At 40.0% G+C, this 25623-nt stretch overlaps 1 protein-coding gene across 1 annotated transcript; it reads right to left on the reverse strand.

Moving 5' to 3' along the window:
* Positions 1 to 3010: 3010 nt before the first annotated feature.
* On the reverse strand, positions 3011 to 25391 carry PIK3R4 (phosphoinositide-3-kinase regulatory subunit 4). Its single transcript, XM_059483107.1, has 19 exons — positions 24561 to 25391; positions 23190 to 23323; positions 22433 to 23015; positions 20996 to 21130; positions 18881 to 19102; positions 17343 to 17516; positions 16060 to 16205; positions 14756 to 14959; positions 13757 to 13958; positions 12023 to 12222; positions 10864 to 11074; positions 10331 to 10496; positions 9719 to 9883; positions 8437 to 8648; positions 8020 to 8151; positions 6724 to 6824; positions 5625 to 5713; positions 5059 to 5167; positions 3011 to 3240 (listed from the first exon to the last, which is right to left on the reverse strand). Exons 1-19 carry the CDS (start codon positions 25288 to 25290, stop codon positions 3070 to 3072), a joined length of 4086 nt encoding a protein of 1361 aa, XP_059339090.1. The 5' UTR covers positions 25291 to 25391; the 3' UTR covers positions 3011 to 3069.
* Between the last annotated feature and the right edge of the window lie 232 nt (positions 25392 to 25623).

Consider the following 25623-nt stretch of genomic DNA (forward strand, 5'->3'; position numbering starts at 1 on the left):
CACAGAGGGAAAGCGCCCTTCTAATTATCTACCAAGGCCTTGTTTTGTTTGAAATCTTTTACACCTTCCTCAATTATTGGCCAAACAGAAACTGTCAGATTCTCATTCCCAATATATTGGAAAGGAGTTTATTATTTGTTTTTATGTCTTGCAGAATATTTTCCTGAGAATGTATTTTCTATATTGTGTTTTACACATGGTTTCCAAAGTTTATTTTCCTTGTGTTTTCTATTTCAGCATAACTTACGACTTATGAAAGGTTTCCTTTTCCTCACACTAGTCTTCAACATGCTACTGTGAATGTATTATCTGAAAATATTGTCCTTGTTTAAATGTCACACAGCAATAGGATGTCATCATCATCATGGCAGCTAAATGGAGTCTTTCATGATTGTGCTCTCCACCTTCGCAGTCTCTGTAGTTTCCTTTAGTACAGAAGGAATTGCCTTTCTGGTAGGAAAATCCATGCCTTCTTTTGATGGGATTCTGCTGCTTCAGCCTCCCTTTATAGTTTTGCCAAGCTCTGCTCCAGGCCAGATCTGAGGACACAAAGCTTCTGTTGACACAAACCCAGAGGAAATGTCACTGTGAATATCATGACCTTTCACATCCGTTCTCCCCTCCCCTTGTCTTTCCTTTAAGTATTTCACCAACACTTGTCTAATTGTAACTGTCAGCAGTGTGGTATAATTTTAGTTTAAGACCACTTTTCCTGAAGGAGCTACAAATGATTCCCCTGTGCTTGCTGAATCTCAGTTCTGCTTCTGTACACAATGTACTGTATCTGTGCAAAATTACTAAGACAGTTTTGCACTTCAGGCTTTGGGACTGGTCTAGCCAGCTGCTTGAAATGTTTTGAACTGTGGGTGAAACACCAAGCTCCTGAGTTCTAAGATGCTTTTGATTAAATATTGATGAAATTGCTGAGTTTTATCTGCCATTTCTCTAGATTTGGAAGGGAGAACAGGGACTGAACCAATATTGCTACTCTGAGAAATATTAAAATGAAGGCATGTCCTGAATTACTGGGTAAATCAGCACTTTCACTTAGCCAGAAACCTTTCTTGTTACAGGCAACAGTAAGTTAGAAGTTGAAAAATCCATGCTACTAATAGAATAGTATTCTACAAGATGTAAGAGTTTTGATAAATATTATTGAATATAATTTTATTTTCTTTTCTACCTTTTGCATGTTTACAGTGCAGCAACGCAGCATGGTTGTGTTTTCCTTACCCTGATCTAAAAGGTGCTCCTAAACTTAAATAATCCAGCTCTGATTTTAAAAGTTTGGGACTACAGGTAACACCAGAGAAGACCTCACTGTCTTCCTGGACTGCGATCCAGCAACATTTTTCCATGTGATCAGTCTCAGTTCTTTTTAATACTTTACCCACCATTCAAGTGTCCTATGTATTCATACTGCTTAAAATGTCTTGTAAGTTTCATATGGTATCAGTGGATTGTAACACCTGAAAGTGAAAACTGATCTTCTTTCATCAAACTACTTCGTCAATGGGCAGAACCATTAACCAAGCAATGGTTGGAGCCATGCAGCCAGAGAGGTGATTCCCTTCACCAGGTGTACAAGGACCTGTTTAGAACTGTACACCAAATGGATATAGCAGCAGAACAAGCTTGACTTACCATCCTCTTCCTTGCTGCTCTGTGATACAAGCGGACTGAGAAAACCTTCCTTATTTCTGAATTCATACAACATAAAGGGACAGAACCAGCTCCTCTATACAAAGCCAAGAAAGATCTTCTTTCAGCATAACAGGGAGCAGCAATGATAAGGTCTGCAAAGAAATGTCACACTGTTCTTGAGCCCACTTCCTCTTTTGTTACACTAAATTATCCAAGTAATGCACTCACTAGGGAAAAGCAGGCAGTCTTTTTCCATTGACTTCTGAGACTTTTTAAACAAGTCATTATTTCATGTGTTGTCTCTTCAAAGAACTCAGTTCACAAGTTAAGAGCATTCCCTGCTTCTATCAGATACTCTGTAGAGAAGTAGGCTTCCATTTTTTTTCCCAGCTACACTCAAGAAACTCATGCCAAATTAATGCTGTTTGTTGTCAGTGTCACTTCTGAGTCCATCCTTGCAGAGGGGGCTCAATGATCTGTTTTAGGGGGAAAAGTAGTACCTGGAACTGGTTAATGGTTCTGCCATTAACCAGTAAGGTAAGAAATATAAGTAAAGTTTAAGTCTGAAAAGGATTTGGAAATCTGAAGAATTGGATCAGATAGTGGAAGAGTAGTGAGAACATTTACTGTCCCTGTCATTTAGAACTGCCTTTCACATGAACATTCCATGATGAAAAAGTACTTCCTGCTGAAAGCCATGTTTTGGCTATTTTTGACATCCATACTGAATGACAGAGAACACCATCCTGATGGTGCTGCTTTAGGTTCCCAGGACAGCAGAACTTAGCTTTAGACTCAAGTTTAAAGCAAGCTGGATGCAAGTTACAGTTGAGGAGCAAGGACACCACTGTCAAAGGACAGCTGAGGATAGACACCATAGTAAGATGATCTCAAATGACAATGAGCCCAATGGCTCTGCCAGCTGAGACTGTGGAATCACTGCAGCGGAACCATGGATGTAAAGAAACCCAAGTACCAAACAGGGAAGCTCAAGTGGACTTTATTATAGTTATTAGAATGTACAGGGACATCAGTGCACTGGTTCTTATTTCATTTCTCAGATTCAACACAGGAGCAGTTAGACACCAGCTCTTTGCTTTATGCACATTTAGAATGTGTCATGTGGGACATCCTGAAATAATTTTCTGAAAGGTTCTTGAAGAACAGTGTAGTCAAAACCAAGCTAAGTGACTTCATAGATTCCCTGCTATTTCAAGGAAATGCTATGGATACCAAAAAGCTTTAATATAAGAAGTGATTAGGAAGTGCCAACAGGGTGGTAGGATACAGGTAACTGATTTTATCACTGCTTTTATAGTTTTTAAAGTCCAGTCCATTCCATTAACTGGAATCAGTCCTTGAAAACTTCATTATAACACTATTTCTTTATTACAAATATTTACATACTATATATTAGTACAATTTTTATTTCCACACTTTAACGATCCCATCCCTTGACGCAGTTACTATAAACCCTTGCGTGGTCTGGAAAGTCGCGATATCGGTGATAATGTCGTGATGCCCGACTGGGAGAGATTCTGGACCCTTCCGAGGGGTCTCATCACTGGGCCCCATCTTTTGCTTGTTCTGAATTTCCTGTATAAAAACAAAGTGGGAAATACTGTTTACAGAAGGGTGAGCATTTGCAAAGAGACACTGTCATCCATATTAGGTTGTCAGTGTAAGAAGACCACAAAACCTCTTCCACCAAAAACCAATCAAACAAAAATGCCCAAACATACCACCTCACACCCTTTGACAGTTTTCTCAAGATTATTCCTTGGTTAATTTCTTTTCATCACACACAGCCTAAGTCTTAATCTGAACTGACTTTACAGCTCTCTGATTAGGTAAACGATGGGGGAAAATAGGAATAAAATAAAAGGAAAATTGGAATAAAATTGAGAGGAAAATGGGAATAAAAACTGGAAAAAAAATTGGGAATAAAATTGGGAAAAATTCGAATAAAATGGTGAAAAATTAGGAATAAAATTGGGGGGAAAATGGGGAAAAATTTGGGAAAAATAGGAATAAAAGAAGAGGAAAATTGGAATAAAATTGGGAGGAAAATAGGAATAAAAATCAGAAAAAAACTGGGGAAAAAATAGGAAAAAAATTGGGGAGAATTGGGGGAAAATGGGAATAAAATGGAGGAAAAGGGGGAAAAATTCCCTTATATGGACTTTGCTGCACCCACATCCCCTTAGTTGGGTTTAACCATGCCTACATTTCCTTATTTGGGTTTAGCCCCTCCCACATATCCTTATTTGTGTTTAGCCCTGCCCACATGGGCTTATTTGAGTTTAGCCCCTCCGACATTTCCTTAGTTGGGTTTTAGCCCCTCCCACATTTCCTTATTTGGGATTAGCCACTCCCACATATCCTTATTTGGGTTTAGCCACGCCCACATATCCTTATTTGGGTTTAGCCACTCCCAAATTTCCTTATTTGGGTTTAGCCCGCCCACATTTCCTTATTTGGGTTTTAGCACCTCCCACATTTCCTTATTTCAGTTCAGCTCCACCCACATTTCCTAATTTGGGTTTAGCCCCACCCACATTTCCCTTATTTGGGTTTAGCCCCTCCCACATTCCCTTATTTGGGTTTAAGTCCTGCCCACACTTTCCTTATTTGGTTTAGCCATGCCCACATTTCCCCTTATTTGGGTTTAGCCCCTCCCACATTTCCTTATTTGTGTTTAGCCCCTCCCACGTTTCTTTATTTGGGTTTAACCCCTCTTATATTTTCCTTATTTGGGTTTAGCCCTGCACACATTTCCTTATTTGAGTTTTAGCCCCTCCCACATTCCCTTATTTGGGAAAAATAGGAATTAAGAGGAAAATTGGAATAAAATTGAGAGGAAACTGGTAATAAAAACTGGAAAAAAATTGGGAATAAAATTGGGAAAAAATTGGAATAAAATAATTAAAAATTAGGAATAAAATTGGGGGGGAAATTGGGAAAAATTGGGGGAAAATTTGGGGAAAAATGGAGGGAAAATTGGGGAAAAATGGCAGGAAAATGGGAAAAATTTGGGGGAAAATTGCTGGAAAATGGGAATAAAATGGGGGAAAAATTGGGGAGAAAAAGGGAAAAATTGCAGAAACATAAGAATAAAGTAAGAGGAAAATTGGAATAAAATTGGGAGGAAAATGGGAAAAAATTGGGGAAAAATTGGGAAAAAAATACTCATTTTTAAGTAAGTAGTATTTGTTGAGCCCAATTCTGTCAAAAACAAATTATGTTTTTCTTTTAAAGTAGCTTCTTCCCAACTGCCCAAAACATGCAATGCTGACACCATCCACAAAAAGCAAGAGCGAGCGAGTTCTAATTGAAGACATAATGCAAAGAGTGCAATCCACAGGGCCACCCAAAAGGAAGCAGAATAGATGTCTATCAAACAAAGCAAAATACCTGAACCACCTCTGTGCCCTCAATTATCTTCCTGTAGTAGGAAACAGATGGGCAATTAGAACTTCCAGCAACAACATATGATCTCTCAGGGTAGGCTAGATCCCAAAACCTAAACACGAAGAAACAAAATCAAAATGAGATGTTCAATTCCATCAGCTTAAAACAACTGCTTAAAAGTGGTCTTGCTCTTATGATGAAAATGAGTGGGCACAAATGCTATCTGCTTTCTACACTTAGTGGAAGGGAGTGATGCAGAGAAATTTATACTCATGTCAAGTTCACACATGAGTTATTTTTTGGTTTTTGTCATGAAGCCCATGAAGAATTTTACAAAAGGATACCCGCTGTATTTCAGAGTACACAATACATTTCAGAGAAGCACCAAGTTCTGCAGTCCTTTTGCTGAGAACAATTTCCTCAGCTCATTGGTGTTCACTAATGAACACATGTTCAGTATTATTGTTTTGGATTCTTAGAGATTACTTAGGCAACACTTGGCAAAATTTAGTACACCAGCAGGGGTGGAGGGGAGGGTGACAAACAAGGAAATTGTTTAGCTTGATTACCTTATTTTCATATCTGAGCCTGCTGTCAGTAATATGGGATTCCCAGAAGCTGGACTACAGTATATTCCGTGGATGCTGTGAGGAGAAGGCTAGCAGGAAAAAGGGATATATAAAAATAATTTATCACCAACAGCTGTTACATGATGCTTCAGAAAGGGAATGCATTCCTTGCCACATTCATCCACCCAATTTCCAAATCTTTCTGGCGAATGCCAAGTCACTTTAAGGGGCCACATCTTAATATATTAATGTAAATTGCTCCCTTACACTTTACAGAGCAATACAACAGAATTAACCCTCTATAATCCTCTTGTTTTTTTGAATCTTGGAAATTATATTCTCAATGAGGAGAGATTATTTCTAAAATAATCAGGCAGGCAAATCCTACTGAAAAGCACATGGATGCTTAAATTTTTAGGCTATGAAGGCATTATGGGACAGATATACAACAGAAAACTATCTTAGATCATGGAGCTCCCTGTGTAAAAAAGGGCAGGACTGAAATTAACTCAACCTGCAATCCTTGTAGCACGTACAAACTCAGGTTTAAGTAGATTCCAGATAGGCATTTACAACATTTATAGAAGCAGCTGTGGTAATTTTTGTCTATGGATTTGTGAACCATATTCCAGATTGCTCCTTTTCCAATTAAGTTTTTGAAGAAGAACCACTTCATGCTTCAAAGTAGCGGCTAAATGTAGTAGTGGTATTATATTACAGAAAGAATGTGTAAAAGAGCAGATGTTTACAGAAGTATGCATAGCCTCAGGAACAGAAAGTAAAAATAAGTACAAGATACCACATCATGAATTTTGGCTTTTCCACAATCTTTACAAGCTTAACCAGCTCACTGGTTTTCTAAGAACATGGCTGGGCATAATAAGTGAGTCCTACAAGTACATTCCCTAGACAGTGGTAGGTGTCAATGAAGATTTAGGTTATACTGCTGTTTTACAAAGGCAATTTAATTCTGACAAGTAAAACAGTTATGGTGCCAAAATGAATCCCAGGGCAAGTTCTGTACTGATGCACAGCATGGAGACTAAGGTTGTTCTAACCCTGGCTACACAACAGAAACTGGAAAAGAAAGAGACCAGACCTGCAGTTCTGAAAGAGGTGGCGCACTGCTGGCCCACAGAGTGAAGCGTCGATCACCAGTTTCCATATCCCACATAGAGACTTCGTTGTTGCCTTGAACAGCTACAGGAAAGATAAAGCCAGTGCAAAAAGTACAAAACAGATTGGTTGGCTCTTGCTGTTTGCTCTACTGACATCACATAGAGGGTATGACATAGAGACACTCTCTGTTTGCTCCCTGCAGCATTTGTTAGTCTTGCTTTAGTACTTTGGTTTGGCTTGAAAGCAGCTTCACTCTAATTAAAAGTGCCTGATTTAAAAGAGTTTAAAGGAAACCTGACTTAATTCTCAACCCCTTTAAAAATGTATAAAACCCTCAGTTTCCTCCCTAGATATCTTCCCAGCACTCTTTGAGAAGGATAGATAGTTTGTTGAGCATAGTCATCAGGGACTTTGGAGAACACTCCTATGCAGGTAAGAAAATAATCCAAAGTTACAGAGTTCAGTAGTAGCCACAATGAACTTCCATTCTCATGTGGACAGGTAAAGAATTCTGTTCAATGGATTGCTTACAAGCCTGGCAGCAACCTAGCAGGCAAGGACTTTTTAATAATAATCGAAAATTATGAACTCTGTCATTCCTTTAGTCTTTCACAGGGAGGAAACAAACTAGAAAGCACAGTGAAACTTTGTACGCTTTTTCAAGGAATTTATCTCCCAGAGTGGTCAATAACTCAAAGTAAGAAGTGAAGTCTTAAAGCAAGTAAAATATGAAACTCAAACTACTCTCGTTTTACAGCAACTTGATAAATTTTGTTATTTAGGATTAGTTTTAGGTACTTGTCCATTTCAAAATGTGTTCCTGACACAAACATATAAAAGTCTATGACAGTGCCACATGCAGTGAGGATGAAGCAGCTGTAAGTGTATCAGATGAGGAAGATTTGGAGATTTCCAAAAGTTCTAATCCATGACACAGCTGGCTTAGGTTGAAGGGAGAACTGGAATTCAATCTCTGCTCTACAGAAGGTGGTAGCAGATTTCCCATCAGCTTCAATGTATGTCATGAGTTTGAATTTAATCTTTTGTAACATTTTGTCCTTAAAAAGGGATGGGGTGGACAACACACAGGGAGGGCCCCTCATGAGAGCTGCAATGCTCAGAAAATGAGAATTGCAAATGCTGTCATTTTGACAATGGCTAAATCCTACTTTTCTTCTTTTCAACTCTCCACCAGGGCTTGAAGCAGCAGCTGAAAAAAACTCTGGTTTAATCACAACCTCTGGCAATTGTGAGCTAAGTTTAAGACATCTTTTACCTGCTATTACCCAGGACTGATAGACAGGATGCATGAGCAGGCGTCTGATTCGGGCCTTGGAAGGATGAGAGTGGCTGGAGATAGGTAACTGAAACCTCATGTCCCAGCATGCCATGGTACCATTGCTCGTTCCTGGTGAGAAAAAGCTCCCCTTAGTCAGAGGGATCAATATATGAGGTTTTGCCCCTATCTTTGTGCTCAGTTGGAGCAGGGAGATGACCTTCAGCCTCAAGTTCTTAGCAGGCAGAATGCTTCTCAAAAAGACATGAGAAGACATTTCTCTCCTCTTGTTTGAGAAGAGCATACACTAGTAAGATCATATCAAGTAAAAACTTGAGATGTAGTTACTGTAAGAGAAAACCATAAGGAAGAGGGGGGCAGGGAAGAGAGGGAAACTAATATGAAATACAGGCTTACCAATACACAGCCAGCACTGGTGTATGTCCACAGCAAATGAAGTTATGAGGCCTAACTTCAAATCGTGTTTCAGTGTCCAAGCATTGCTGCTGCATCGCAAATCCCATCCAACCAGAGATCCATTAACTGTTCCATAAGCCAGAACTGACTGGGCTCCTGAATTGAAGTGATGAATGTCTACCACACAGCCATCATCCTTCAGGTCTAATGACCTGGTTAAAATAATAAACTAATTTAGGCACAGATATGACTCCCTCCAAGTTTAAGACTCCTTCCCACAGCTTATGCTGAGCAGCATTTTCCTCTTTGTGTCACTTCTCAAGGCATCTGCCAGAAACAGCTTTCTGAATTCAGTACAATGGATGCTTATGCTCTCTCAAATCTCTCTGCTGATAGGACCTGCAAGGCTGTCAGCAGCCCTTTGCAAACATAAACACAGCTCTGTGCCCTGGGTCAGGGCAATCCCAAGCACAAATACAGGGTGGGTTGAGAATACACTGAGAGCAGCTCTGAGCAGAAAATTTGGAGTGTTGGCTGATGAGAAGCTCAGCATGATCCAGCAATGTCTGCTCACAGCCAAAAAAGCCACCCACAACAGAAGAATCAAAAGTGTGGGCAGCAGGTTGTGGGAGGTGATTCTCCCTCTCTCTGCTCCACACTTGTGAGACCCCACCAGCAGTACTGTGAGTACTTTCTGAGGCCTGGACATACCTCTCACTCAAACTTGAAGATCAAGCTGTAGCTTCAGTGCCAAATATTCAAACACTGCTCATATGGAGGTAAGAAAGAGGTAAATCAAGCCCAAAGGCTCCCCTACATACTATCCCATTACCCATATCTCTACCAACTTATCACATTAAGGGCCCGAGAGGAAAAATTGCAGGTCTTAGGCAACATCACATGCTATATGTCTGTAAACATTTATCTAATGACCTGCAAAACAACCTTCAAAATCACTTTGTAAGTATTAAGATTGTAACAAAGGAACCAACCAATCCCAGTACATAAACAAAAAACCTGAGAACTATTCAGAATGGCTGTTTCAAGCTCCTAATGTGTTCAGTGACACAAGAAGGACAAATAAACTAAGAATGGTCAGCTCTGCAGAGTTGCCTTTCAACCCTTCTTTATGAAGCAGGATAAGAACATGGATTACAGACTTCCAGTACACTCTGGGCTCAGCCAGCAGGAAGCCTAGAGCAAATTTAAGGATCTTATCTGAGGAATATAGTAACAGCTTGAGCTCTGTGTGTGATGAGATTTAACTGCTTGAAGTACATACCTGCTTTGTATTGGATGAATTTTAGGAGATTTGGGGAGCTTTGAGGATTCAATACCAAGAAGCTGGATGGCTCCATTATCTGAAGCTATAGCCAAGTAATGTGAACCTTGGCAAAATGTAAGTGTCTTTACATGTCCTCCAATCCGAGAGTATGTTAAAATTGATCTAAACAGTACAGAGACAAATAGGGGGAGAGAAAAAGAGGTTATTTTCAGTGGCACTTAAAAAAAAAATACTTCTCTTAAACACCTACTTAAAACCAATGGCTCTTGAGAAAGCTCTGAAAATAACATTTTCTAGCTGTTCCAAAATGAGAAAGCAAAAAAGCCAGTGTTGGCTTTAAACAACAACAGCAGAATATATTTATATATGTACAGAAATGAAATCAAAAAGCCTGTAATTATTATGGCTACAAAGCAGTCCCTTTGCATTTTTTTTATTAACTAATTGAAACAGCAATCTAATATTATAGATGCAAGCCAAGAGGAACATTAATATATCCCCTTATTGATATTTCCAGTACACCCACAAATTATTCGTATTTTGCTTCCTGCTCTACTTTATTTTTCACTCTAAAATTGCAGACCCAACTACCACAGGTTTTTAAGCTACCTGGTTGTAGTGGTTTTTCCTTCCATTTTTTGGCTGTTCCAGACTTTCACTGTGCCATCATTTGAGCAAGTGGCAAAAATGGAGTGTTCATCAGAGACCCGAATGCGATTCACGGCAGACTTGTGTTCATGAAGGTGAGCTACCAACAACCCTTTGGGACGCCATCCTACAGGGAAAACAAAACCACAACCTAATCAGGAACATGCAAGTCCCCCTAGATCATCCACTAACAGCTACATCAGGATACTCATTACAACTGAAAAGCACAGACAGTACTGAAAACAGTGTTAAGGCATTTTAAATATTAAAGGCAAAAGCCTACTTGCTCAATTCTAAATTAGACACTAGGTCATAGGTGTTCTGCATGGTAAACACATTTCCTAAACTAAGAACTTCCTCTTTTCCTCATCCTTCGCATTTTTGCCATGAAAGGATGATATCTTGACTCAAATTATACATACATACATGCATACATACATACATATATATATATATAATTTTTAATCTAATAACCTCAGTGGCCTGTGATGTACCTGGAGGTGGGGGCTTGCTCTCCCACTCAGCATTCTCCATCATCTGTTTGGCAAGTCTCTCTGCATTACACTGCTCTCTCTTCTGCTGGATCAGCTGCTGCAGCTCAGTTTTGCAGGTGGTGATGCGCAGCTGGTGTGCAGATGGGGACATCGTGCTGCTCAGGCCCTGCAGGGTTGGTTTCCTGGGCTGGACAACTGCTCCATCAGATGCCTGTAGGAAATCAGACCTTAAAAATATATCCCTTACATTCTACACACAGATAAATCCCCCTCATTAGATTTCTGTGTCACACACAGTGAATAAAAATGGCAAAAATCTTTTTTATTGAATCAATTAGCAGTGAAATAGCATTTTAAAAAATGCTTGCATGAAGACAATAAAAATAGTGAAAATTATTATTTATATAAAAGATTAACATTTTCTTATTCTACCCTGTTTGCCTACTCTGTTCTATATTCTGTCTAAAGAAACTATAATGTGCTGTGCCCACCTATTAATGTGATTATTACATAGGCAGTTATTGGTCTCAAGACTGACAAAATGAAAGGTTAGCTCTCAAATTCATTTACATTGGACTTTAAAAACCAAAGTATGAAGTGTTTCCTTTAAGTTCAGGGTACACACACTCATTTAAAGCTAGCAGAAGTTAATCTCCAACTAGAAGCCAAACAGAAAAGAGTGTTCGGTGTCAAGATGTGCCTCCATGGCTTGCAGAGCTCCCAGCCTATCCTCCTCTTGCTAGTACTAAGTATTACAGGTACAGGATGTCTAAATGCTGTGATTTCCAAGTTAAAACCAAGATATCTCTTCCTCACAACATGTATCAGGGCATTCAATTTGAGGAGAAGTCTTCCCTGCGAGAGAAGTTTACATAGTAATTGTTCAATCCCCACAAAGTCCCATCTCTTTGTGCAAAGCGTCTATTTGTTAGTGAAGCTCAAGGGACTAAAACTTACTTCAGTCCTTTCTCAGTTCCTGTTTTAAAAATAAGAACTTGAAAGTCAGCAACTCTGCTGAAGAAGACACCAGCCAATAGCATGGCCAGTGTCAAATAACCTCCAAACAAAACAAGAACATCACATCCCTATAGTCCCACCTGACTTTAAAACAATTAAATCATTACAGGTAAGATGCAAACACAGCATTTTTCAGGTATACCTGTGGAGAGGATGACAAAGTGGCACAAATACCAGCTGAGGACTCTGAACGAAGTGGTTTCCCAGCTTGGATGGCTTCAGGATCAGTAGTTTGCCCATGTCCTTTGGATATTGGCTGGGAAATGTTTGTGGGTTCCAGGGACCCAAACATGCTTTTCCATTCTTCATTTACATTTGAATCTTGCTTTACATGCTTTCTTGCTATTAAGTATGAGGGAGGGAAGAAGGGAGGGAGGGAGGGAGGGAGGGAGGGAGTGGGAGAAGAAAAAAACAAAACATCCCCAACATTACCACGACAACATTCACTCAGGATTGTCATTACTTTGGGACTACATAGAAATCTAATGTTTACAGGCCAAATGATTATTTATGTACAGAGAAAACCCTTCTGCTATGTTGTGGAGATCAGCTGACAGCATTTTTACGGGAAACCAAACAAAGCACCTGCCTCATGTGTTCACATCCTCTGGATCATGAGCTGACTCATGTAATAAATCACTTCACTAGAGGGAAAGCTTACATCTAGAAGGCTGCAGGATTAGACTCCACCATATGACAAATTTCTCTTAGAGAACATGGAAGGATTTAGGTCATTTAGTCCAACCACCCTGCAATGAGCAGGGGCATCAATAAAAAATTTGTAACAGCACAGTACACAAATCATTGTTGGTGTCAAATACAATCAGTTCCCATCATAATTGCAACATCACCTGTAAATTCAAGAAAGTTATTGTTTAAATAGGAAATTTATTTATTTCCAGCATTCCTTTAGAGTCACTTAGAACTGTAAAATATAGACAGAAAAAGAAACACATGGAACAAATTAAATTTGGACAAAGTCAGTGAAGAAAAGTTAAGGGCATAAAGATTTTAAGGGCAAGAGCTTTGGGTAAAACAAATTACTTCAAGTATAGACTTCATATACACTAAGTTTTAAATCATGTTGACTCCTCATTAAAGGATGCAAAAAAATAAAAAATCCTATAGTTCTGTACTTTCCTTTACAATTATATGCAAAACACCCTGATTCTGGAAATAAGATGTTAATAGCTACAGGCTTTACAGATATTTCTGTATTTCTATATGTAAAAACACAGAACCTACCAGTGATGTAATAGAGGAGGGAATTACAAGCTTGAGAGGGTAAAGAGGAAGCTCAAACTGTCTGTAAATAAGAATTTTGAGGATACAGAGAACTAGAATAGTTAGCAGCAAGTGGATTTCACATCTGAACAAGGAAATGTAAGAGGTTTTTTGAGCTTAAAGAAGAGCAGGCAAAAAAAAAAAGTAAAATGGGAGTGGATGAGAAGCTGAAGAACCCCAGGGCCAAAACACAGTGCCAGCCTGAGGAGTTTTTTGTTTTCTTCAGGCTACCTCAAGAAAACACCCAGGATTTTCACAGTTAAAGAGCTTAGCCCTTGTTGAGAGGAGACAGAGCAGATATGTAGCCTCCAACATTTACACTGTTGCCATGAGTCACTAGAGTCCTGTTTGCCACAATCAACTGAACAATGGCACACAGAGTCAAAATAATTTAAAATATTCTCAGGGGAAAAAATAATTCCCATTTTTCAATGATCAGAGAACATTTCATCACCTCACACTTCAAACTGAAGCAGTAATTTTCCTATGGCAAACTCAGGTGAGGATGGTGATAGTCATGTAGGCTGAATTACTGAGAACACCCTGAAAGGGAGGCTATACTTCAACTATATAGATCACAAAATATACTAACCACGTTTGTCATCAGAATCCTGCTTTGTTTTAACAAGATCCACTTGTCTTCCAGTTATTCCCAGAGCTGACAAGTCAATCACCCCTTTGTGACTGCTATCATGCAGGTGGCTCTGATCCACAATATTGGCTTTAGCTTTATTAGATTTTAACATAAAGTCCTTCAGTGCTAACAGTTTGTCTTCTTCCTCCTCAGTCATCCCCTACAGAATAAAAGAAAAGGTAATATTACTCTCTCTTAACAATAACATGCATCAAGGCATGAAGATTTAAGAAGCAGTAAAATCAATGACTGGCTCAGAAGAGCAGAAGAACACATTCCCAGAATTCAAAGCATTGGTCCATTGCTCATAAAACATAAGGTAAGCTACTGCAGTGTAAGAACATCTTTCCTCCTAAGGAATGGGGCAAGGAAAAGTGAAAGGGCAGAACAGAATTTATTGCTGGATCACTCTCTGGTGCAATCTGCTTAGCTGCCACCTAGACCATGCTTACAGCCCACATGCCATGGGGTGAAAAAACCCCACACAGCTACAGTCCTTTTTCTTCCCAGTTCTCACTACTTTGGGTGGGTGATTCTTTATATTCCCCTCTTCACACATAACCCTCAACACTTTCCAGCTCCATTTCCTTTTGGCACAAGTCTAGCACTTTGAAAAATACATGCTCCGTTATCCAGCACAATGCACTTAATCCAGCAATGCTCTCTAATGCTGCCACATCAAGGATGCATCAGAATTTGAAACTTACAGCCATTTTTTTAAAGACTTATGTGGTATTTGTATGTCTCTACATCTGGCAGATCTTTTAAACATCTTTAAGCTCTGAACAACTTGTCCCACAAGCATATACTGAAAAGAATGAAGTTAAGGGCCTGGGGGATCAGAACCTCAAACTGGGAGTCCTTCACAGAAGGAACTGCAAGGTCAGAGCTTGTGGAGGTGTACGGAGCCCAGGAGTCTCAAGCCTGACTTTTAAAGTACAAATAAAACCCAGTTACTTGTGAAATAAGCTTCTTCAAGAGCTGTGCAATGGCAGGGTCCTCTGGGGGTGGGCACTCAGAGAGAGCTCCAGTTCTCTTCATCTGTCGCAAGTGCAGGTGTCGGAAGAGGCTCGTGATATCCTTTGATCTTAAGACATAATCAAATATGGAACGGCTGACAGGCTCCTTAAGGACACTTAACAGGACTATTTCTTTGTCTACCTGCAATTCAAAACAACAGACCAGTCAACATGATGATATTCACATAACCTGTACAAATCACATAGATTCAGCTTGCCTCCTTTCTTGAAAATAAGATCTGTGTTGGTCATGTCATTTCTCCATTCTCTTCCCCTCTTTCCTATCAAGTACTTCTCATAGCTTGCTGTCTACAGGAAAAACAACTTCAGAATGAAGACTTAATATTACAGTCCAACTTCATGTTACCCACTACTCACTTGCTATATGTAGTGTTGCATAGCAAAGAAAAGATTTATATACTAAAATGAAAAAGAAAAGATTTATATATTAATATGGACAGGAAGTGAAATTTACCAACCAATGCCTAAAACACAGCACAAAGAACATGTAAACACACAAAAATGTTATTATAGTGAATTTCCAATATGCAAGGTTTTCAACAAAATGTTGAACACAGGATACATTTCTCAATGTATATACTGCAATTATTTCTTCTTCATCTATAAAAACACCCGAGAGGTGCAGTCTACAGGACCTAAAGCTGTATGCAAAGGTGCCTATATGATCATACTACGAGCATCATGTAGGGCACTCCTGGACGTGCATTAATAGTAAATGACTTCATTCATTCATGCTGAGCATTGTGCCCTGACCCTTGGCAAAGCACTGAAACACAGGAGTGGTTCTGGGGAAATCACAAGCATGGTAATCACTAATTAACAGACTGGTCTTGTAGATGAAAGCACAGAACATAAACCAACTTGTTTCACAGCCAACTTTCCATCCTTTTTAGACTCCTATAAACTGTACAGTATTGTAAGAGTTTGACTATAAACAAGGCAAAAAAGGCTTGAACCAAAAATATACCTGCTGCTTTTAGGCTTGGTAAAATGTTTTGCATTTTGCAACAAATTTGAGACAACAGTATTTGAAACATGGAAAGCAATGGCCATTCTACAAATATGCCAGAGATCTATAGCAGAAATCAAAAAATCTATAATTGCCTATAATATCAATTGAAAAAAGGTACATATGGTCCCTATAGCCAGGACCATGGCCAAGACAAACTTATGGATCATGGCTAGTCCAGACATTCTCACTAATATTATTTGAAGTATTACCTGTATTATTGGTTGTGTGATAAAAGGATGGAGGTATGGCATTAGCTTGCAATAGACATCAGCAATATTCAAATACTGTGCCACCACAGTGATAAATCCAACTGCACCATAACATATCCAAAGATTAGGGTGACACAGGAATGGTGCTGAAAGAAAAACAGGCTGTTAAAATATATCATTCATATAGGAGAGAGGAGATCATCCTGCATATGGCAGTCTGTGATGTAATTTCCTTCTAACAGAATTACTCCCAAACTGAGCCTTTTCTCTTCCAGAGCAATAAGGTTAAAACATTCATACAGAGGAAATTATTTCATGGATTTCACTGTAGTCATGCTGCTCAATTTCCTTGCTCTTGCCAAAAAGCATATTTTCCTTATTTGCTCATTTCAATCCCTAATTGTCAACGACAGATTTGCAAGGGAGACTAATCCAAAAATAAATCTCAACCACATTTTAACAATTACAGTGAATCCTAAAACCGGTGATAGATTTTTTTCTTTTTAAGTAAATACTTTATTCCTTCCTGCTTTCCCTCTCTTCCTTGAAGAGTCACTACTTATATTATGAAATTAGGAGACTCAGAAGTTCCCCAATTATGCAGGCTTTAAGAAGTTGTTGTCAAGGCACTGTATCTAGTCATGAGATGTAATCACAGACCATCTGCTCCAAATTCTGAGTGCATTTGTAAAACCATAACATTAAGAAGCAGCAGACTACATCTCAAAAGATCATTTGATTTTTTTTTTATAAATAGCTGTTAAATCTTGGGCACATCTAAATTAAATTGATAAGCCTGATCAGGAAAGAGAGACCAACTCTGCAACGAAGGATGTATTGAGTTAATGGGTTTTTATGGTGTTAGAATAAGAAAGAATCATGATTGTCTGAATTCTCTCATCTTCAAAAGCTAATGCATAAGTGTTTGCAAATTATGTGCCTGATGGACTACCAGGAGCATCCTGGACTTTTTCTTTACAGCAGGTTGCCATGTAGATCAAGGAAAGATCCTAAGGCAGAAAGTTTCTGGAGTGAGTGCTTTTGCTGCTGCCCTCTATAAAATCTGGCAGAATGCACCCAATTTGTTCCAGCAAAACTATTATTTTAGAGTCCTGAGCACTAACATGGTTCAACTAGCAGTAGGCCCACACCATAATTTTGTTTAGTTTCTAAAACAGAACTACAGGTTTGTATTCTGGACAGCTAACACGACAGTGGAACTTTATGTAGAACTGAGATTTCTTTACAAGGAAAACAGGGTATTCTCCAGTATTCTAACTTACCTATATCACAAGCAAACTCATAAATATGGGGCTTTTGCAAGAGCCCCAGCTGGCACATACAAGTAAGAGCATTGAGGGCTTTATAAATGACAAATTCTTCAGCATCACTGAGACCTTGCTGAAGCAGAGGTTTGAGAATTGATGAGCTTTGCCAGCCAACATAAGCAGCAACACCTGAAATATAAAAATATAAAAATCCAAAGCAAACTGATAAACAACAGAAAACTCCATCTTCCTATCAGAACTGAGAGCAAATATAAAATAACTTTATTGCTTCTAATCTAATAAGGTAATAATCCATATACTTGTTCATGTCTTAATGCTGGACTTTGCAATTCTTTGCTAAAAGGAAGGGAGGAAGGAGAGAGAAACAGCACTAGAAAGAGAAACACCCTCAGTGCCACTGCTACAGAAGGGCATCTACTCACAGCCACAGGCAGCAGTGCCTGCACTTACTTAAATACCAGTTAGAGAGCTCAATTCTAAAGATGTGCAAATGCCTGAAGTAAAATAAAAACATAACTTCAGAACTTAATCTGAATTCTTCTATGGATGTTGGGAATGTACATTGGGAACGGAGTTAAAAACACAGGTTACATGTCTTCACTTTTAATTGCCTCACATGTCTCTATGTCTTTTGCAAGAAGGCAGGACACTCAAACCTCTGCTTTGGCTGTTCCATTGCTCCTTCTAAACAATTTCTGATAAGTTATCAATATCACTTCTTGGCAGTTTGCCAGCACAGAATTTTGTGGTTTCCAGTTACAATGGAATGCATAGCTACCATACTGGCCCCGCTGAAAGTTTGATCATGATTGTTTTTCCTGCCAGGCACCTGAAGTACCATTTAGGCTCTCAGGAACTGCACTTGGGAAAGTTTTCTTGACCCACAAATCCTGAGCACTGACTCTCAGCAATGGTCATGTGGATTTCCAACATACATGGAGCACTGGATATACTTAACAGCCGATGTCATTTTTGGTAAGATTTTTTAAATTGTTATGAAGTATTCTGAAGTAACAAGAATCTTTAGGTGATGTTTTAAGGCACTAAATAATCTCTCCAGTTAGAACTTCAGCATATACCAATGCCTAGTTTTCATCATATGAACGGATCTACTGAAGTGAATGGGACCTTGTGCATATGTGAAGTGATGCATCTATTATAGAGCTTGCAGAAATCCTACTTATCACTTGCCATAATTTAGCTTTTTAAGTTAGTGGCTATAGGAGAGACTCAAAGAAGAAAAAAGCGTTTTAATTCCATTTTTTAATGTTAATCTACCCTAGACTTAAATGCCTCAGTTGTATTTGTATTAAATATTTGGACTAAAAGAAGTATACATTTGTATCTACTTTGTTTCATCTTCATTCCCTAATGAAACATTTCCTCCCAATAATTTAGAAAAAAGTATTTTCTTATAAATTCTAGAAATCTTTATAAGAAAGGACTTTTATATGACTTATTTCTTCATATCCTGGAAACTGCTAATTTATTTATTTTCCTTCCACTCTGTATGGCCGAAACCAAACACTTACCGACAATGCTGTCAAAGAAAGCTCCTCGAAGATGCCAGTCATTCTTGTCATTTAAGAAAGTGATCATATGAGACAGAAGAACATCGTTGGCTTTCTGACGTCCAAAAAAGACACACAGACGTGTTATTCCATTTTCCATCAGTGTCTGCTTCACAATATTCTCTGGGTCACTTAGCAAAGTCACAACTTTCTGCTGGACCATTTCATGCAAGGCTTGCAACTCTGCAAGGGACAACGGGGTGAACATTTTGGCTGAGGAGAAACAGTGTGTGCATGTGTACCACCTGCTGCTAAAGGAGTTACAGTGACAGGTCATCCTGAACAACACTTGGCTCGGTAAAATTTGTAATGCAACAGAACCTCAACAGTTCCAACAAACAAGGGCTTACCAAAGACTTCAAGGCTAAGCATGAGGTGGTGACAAAGCCAAAGAGTAGAGAAATGTGAGACGTTTTTACCCAGATCAATTTATTCTAAATATGTAACTTTCACTAAGATCATTCCACTCATTTTATATGTATAGATGATATGCAGATGTGAAGAAGCATAAGAATGAGTAAGCAGCAATGTTACCACAGTAAACAAAAGGCTTTGAGGCAATTTTGGTTTGATATGTTTATTTGACTATGAATTTCAAAATTTGTGAACTGACAACAGATCAAGACTATGTTTTTATTTAGGCAGATAGATTCACTTCATTAGCATGAAGTGTACTACTTCAAAAAGTGAGTGCTTCCAATCTCATTAAATTTCTGCAGTTAATCTAACAATACTGATGAAAAATTTGAAGATGACCTTGCCTATGGCTTCTACTTCATGACACAATTGAACAAAGTATTTTTTTAAATGGAAATAACAGATTGTTAATGCACTGCATATTATTGAAAACTACAAAGCAGGATCTCAAATGAGCAACACAAAAATTTCAGCAACTGCTGCACCAGTTTTGAGGGGTGATTATCATTTGCCTACAGTCAGAAGTCCAGCCAATTTGCTTTCTATTGTGACCCTGTCCATCAGCCACATGAAATATCTGCCTCCCGGGTTCAAATTTCTCGTGCTTGGTTTCAAAAAGGGTGAAAAGAACAGAACTACTCAAGGTTCTTTCTTCTTTGTGTTACTTCCTTCATCTCCAAGCTATCTCAAGGGATAGGAGACAGCATTCTTAGAAGCATAGCCCAAACAATGGAGCTTCCTCTCTCACTCAGCAATTCTGAGCACCCCCACCTTACATGAAGGAATTTGAAGAGGATCTTTTATATTTGGTTTCAGTAGATTTGTTGCTGTCTTATTTTAAAGTATCATCCTGCAACTAGTTAAGAGATAATTGCCTTTTCCCCAAATGGAATACGTGCAGGATGTTTACCAACTCTGATTAGTCACAGATCGCTCTACTTAGCCCAGAAGAGAAATGACAGTTTTTAACCACAAACTCTTCCCAGCTTAGAATTGCCCAGCATTCTTCTGGGAATTCATGCAGCACTAAAAGGCACTGGAGATGACACACAGGTTGCTTATTATCCTGTGTCTTTACAAAGGGAAAGGATAAAAAAATCTATCCTTAGGGTTTTAATTCATTCAACTCTAGTTATAATACAATGTTACAGTAATGTTACCGCCAAATGGCATCCACACATTTAGCTTTACCAGGCAAACAGACAAGATTTGTGAAGCACAGGGACAGAAAAGGAAGAATGAAAAATACAGTGCAATGACTATGTTAGAATTTGACAGATTTTCCAAAGCTAACGCTGCTTCCCACTCCAACAGAAGCAGTATTTGGAACACAGGCGTGTTTTTGCAGCTGTCTTGTTTATGAGATAAGCTGGAAGTGAAGCTGGATATGCAACCAAGCAACCAGCATCACAGTCAAATACCTTGAGGACCTCTGGAGAAGAAAAATATGCTCATTTATATACTTTTTTGTCTCTCACAACACTCAGAGCAGAGGTGTCTGTCTCTGCAGGAAGCTGTCACACACTTTGATACTGGTCAAGGCAAAACATTCTTCCCATTTAACAAGAAGACTAAGCTTTGAGAGATGAGATAGCTCAGTGCTACCTAGGAGCTTTGGCCCATGATTTGCTATTATAAGCAGGCAAAAAGAGACATTACCTGTGTCATAGTTATCACTAGGGTGAGATGTTTCATCCATTTCTTCACCGTTTGGTTCATTTTCCATATTCAGATTTTTCAGCTGTACTAACTCCAGAAATCTCAGAGCTGTTTCTGCCAATAGTGCTATATTTTCTGCAAAGGAAAACATTTTGGTTAAGAATTGTTCTACTTTGCCAATTTACATCAGTCTGATGACCCCCTGAAGAGAGATTACAGCCACTGACAACACCAGTCACAATGGGCAAACAGGACTGAGATTAAACAGGATGCTCTGGTCAACCCACTTCTGTTGACTCCTGGCAAAGCTACCAAAGTACACCAAATCACACAGTACTTTTGTCATGTAAACAAGTGGAAAAATCCTAATGATATTAGGTGTAACAATGACTAATTTAATTCTTCTAGAACAAGCCCAATTAGCAACTAAATAATTTGATAGAAGGTAAAGGCCAAATAGCCTGAATTAACTAACATTGCTACATAGTAGATTGCGACAAAATAACAACAAACCACCACACCAGGACATTATCCTAGGAAATAACAACTTGTTACCCTGGAATCCACTTTTAGAACATTTGTCAGCGTATCTATCCAGCTGATTTGGCACTGTTCTGCACCATTTGGAAGCTGCTGAAGCAACTCAGGCTGCATTATATGGGTCAGTCACTGCTGGCACAGGAGCAATAACATCAAGGCAGAAGTCCCACTTAAGCAGCAGTTCTGAGTGTCATCCAAACCAACAGCAACGTGCCAATGGAGCCTGTCCACAGCCCAGGCCAAATACTCTTAAGTCATCACTCTGACCACTTCCAAAAGTGTAACAGAAATTAACTCAGTTAGACTACCTTTAAATACATGAATGTGTTTGAAATTTAAATTGATCATGGTGACCACAAACAATTGGTTCTATTCATTAAGTGTACAAAGTCTTCAATAATTATTTTTATCAGTTTACTTGGTAAACAAAAGAAAAACATCATCTGACATTTCCAACTATATAAACCCCAAAATCTAATAAAAATGTGCTAGTCATAGTAAGGGCACACAGTAAATAGCAAACATGGGCATGACTATAAAGCTTCTTCCTGAACTGTGGAGAACTCACACATCTGAATAACATCTAAAGAAAACATCTGTTACAGTATAAGCCAGTTTATTACAGAGCAAATAATTTAATTTCAGCTCCTGCATATCAAATTGCATGTTGTTGGAAAACAGCTCTGCAGCCCAGCAACACAATGATGTTTTAAGTTAGTTTCTTATTTATCACTTCCATCAGGCCATTTTAAGGAAACAATCAGAGCTAATGAAATGTGACTACAGGTGTCATACCTGCAGTCACTTCTGAGACTTCTGGCAAGTTTTACTGACAGAAACTGTTAAGAGAACACAGAAAAGCTGAAGATTCAGAATTTTGACTGGATGTCCTCTTACCAGCATATGCAAGTCTGACGATGGTGGCTTCATCCTGGGCCAAGTGTGCAATGCCTGGCAGAATGTATTCTGGGTAAATGTTAATATCATTGCGTGGCACCTCTTTGACGAGAGCAAGAACTTTAGTTAGTGTCCTCACAGATTCTGCCCTCACCCTGGGCACAGAGTCGTTGCTGAAATGTAACAGATAAGGAGTAATACGATCCAGAAGAATCTCTACACTTAATCTTGGTGCTAAATGAAGAATCAGCTCCAAAGCAGCCAGTTTTGAATCACAGTACTTGAGAGTCTGTAAACAGGAAGTTATCACAGACACTAGAATAACCAGCCCATTCTCTTTTGTCTCTCCCTCGGCCTTCTCTGTGCGGTCGTGCCCACAGAGATTGTGAATGATGTTGTCCAGATCTTTACGTATGACCAATATACGCTCATCTGCTGACACAAACGTTTCCTTGGCAAACTGGGCCATGTAAGGCTGAAGAAAAGTGTAAAATATTTCAGGAAATGCATTGTTACGTTGCTGTTTCAAATAATCTTCAGCTGCTAAACGTTTATCTGGCTCTCGATGGATCATCTGAGTAACCTTGAGAAAGGCAGAAGTAGGAGGGAATGGGAGAGAAAGATCAGAGGTTTAGACATTTGTAATACCAAAACATCAAAACCCAAACCCAAACAATAAGCAATCTGTCACCAAAGTAGGTGAAATACACTGCAAACAGAACACACAGATGGTTCTAATTCTGTAGCCCATCCTTACCAGTTCTCTGATACTGTGGTCTTCAATTTTGTTTAGGACTTGGTCAGGGGAAAAGAGGCCATTTCTGTACGCCAAAAGCTGAGATAAATCAAACAAGGGTACACCTTCTGTGAAGAGCTCTGCTATTACACAACCTGGGACAGAAAGAAAAAAAGAAGTCAAAGATGTCAGAAGATTATAAACAGACACTATTACTTTGTTTTCTATATGCAGACAAGAACAAACCCTAAACAAGTCTTTGCTCAATTAAAAATAAGGCAAACGAGTTGCCAAATTAATTTGTGGAAAGGAGATAACATCTCAAGCTCCAAAACCTGGCTTTTATACTTGATCGCTGAAATCTGTTCCAAGTAATTTATTTCAAGCATGTCAACAGCAGAGGAGTTTGCTGAATTAGAAAACATGAGGCAGTGACTTCAGCCACCTGCCAGCTGGAAAATCCATCACTAGAAAAGGAACCCACATCACTGTCATGTGGAAGAAGAGAGTGGTAAGTCAGCATGGGTCGGGCAGTAGGTCAAAATTAGGCAGCCTTTTTACAAAAGGTAAAGGAATAACTTCTGGTCCTACAGCTGATACTGGGGTACAGCACATATTCACTCACACATGATTGCCAAAACCAGACTCCCAGTATTGTGTACATGACACAAGTCTCTCTTCAAAGAACCTGCTCCTGAAGTTTGCTCCCAATAGTCTGCTTTATCTGTGGAGGGTCCTGGAAGTATGGCCATAAGAGCAACTTGTAAAAGGAAGTAATAATTTCCTTCAAATTAATTTTCAATCACTTTACAGGGAGAAAAAACCCCAAAAAAGGGCTAAACTCATGACTTTTAAGACAAGGCTAAGACTCAAGGCAGTCTCCCACAGTCAAACTCCTAACTAGTATTTGTGAGTGGGACCATAACAGGACTTTGCTTCCACTTTGTGCCTATGGGGAAAATAAAAAAGGGGCTTCTAGAGCCAATATTGCCAAATTACCCTGAAAACAGTGTCAGTCCCCCCAGAACTGGGCCATGGACTGGGTTCTCCTCTCAGGCCCCATGAGGCAAATGCTTCTCTGCCAATGGAAGATGATGGACTGTGCTGTGAAGAACCACCTCTTTCCTAGGGCATAGGTGAGCCATAACAGAATAGTTTGTGATTTCTCTCCTCAGATAATAGTGATACACCTAACTTATGTAGCCTACTACATTGTTTTTGTACTTTTCTGTGAATGAAAAAGGTTCGGGTCTTTATGCTTAAAATACACAAGTTTTTAACATGCTGCACTCCAAGCCAGCTGTAAGAAAAGAAAAAAAAGGAATCAAAAACCCCCAATAAAGTTCTTCTGCACTGCATTAGTCAGAAACAACACCTGATAGCTCCAAGTACCTGCAGAAAAGATATCCATTGCACGTTTTAACTCCCCTCTTGTTCGCTGATTGCTATTTGCCAAGTCTACCAAAGGAGTGGAAGGGTCCCTCATGTTCTCCAGCTCCGTGGCAAACATGCTGCCATCGACAAAGCGCTCGGGAGCGATGTAACATGTTCTCCTCCGGGATGTGTCAAAGAAATAATTGAAGTCAGCAGGATTGTCTTCAGGAAGGTAAGTTGGTTTAAAACTGGCAAAGTCAGTTAGAAGAACCCAGTTCCAGCTGGTCACCATGATGTTCTCAGTTTTAATATCACCGTGGCGGACTCCAGATTTGTGCGCTTGGTCCACCGCAGTGAGGATCTGGAAAGCGATCCACCTTTTCTCGATGTTGTTCAGGAACGGCCTGGTACTAATTCGGTCATAAAGGTTGTCCCGTACGTACTGTCTGAAAAGCATGGCGGCCTTCTCGGACAGGGTGGCTTTCTGGAAGGGGAGGCAGTTCTGTGCCGAGTGTAACCTTATCTTCAGCTCCTCCAGCTCCTGTTTGTAGCTCGTCAGGGGTAAGGTGGGATCCTGAATGGCAAACACCTTCACGACCACCAGCCCCTCCCGGTGCTTGGCTCGGGCCACCTTGAAGAAGCGGGTGCTGCCCAGGCTCTTGTCATACTCGAAGTCGTGGATGTCCGAGAAGTAGCTGTCCACAGAGAGAATCTGCGAGGGGGCGATGCCAGCCAGCTGGTTCCCCATGGCGTCACCTCCTCCGGCCGCGGGCACCGGAGAGCTCAGGGGCTCTGCCTACGGACAAACACGGCGCGGATCTCACGCAGCCCCGGGCCCGCCCCGCTGCCCGGGCCCGCGGGCCGCGCTCCCCGCCCCGAGCGGGCCCAGCGGCCGCCGCTGCCCAGGCCCGGCCGCCCGGGCCGGCCCCAGGGGCGCGGGTCCCCCCGCAGCACTCACCGGCCCAGGCGGAGCCGGGACCCCCGGCCCCGGAGGCGGTGAGAGGGAGCGAGGCGGGACTCGGGGCGGCGGAACCGGCACCGCCGGGCGGGCGGGGAAGGGGCGGCGCCGTGAGCTCACATC

Source organism: Ammospiza nelsoni, chromosome 1 (assembly GCF_027579445.1).
Source record: "Ammospiza nelsoni isolate bAmmNel1 chromosome 1, bAmmNel1.pri, whole genome shotgun sequence".
In the NCBI taxonomy this organism is placed as follows: domain Eukaryota; kingdom Metazoa; phylum Chordata; class Aves; order Passeriformes; family Passerellidae; genus Ammospiza; species Ammospiza nelsoni.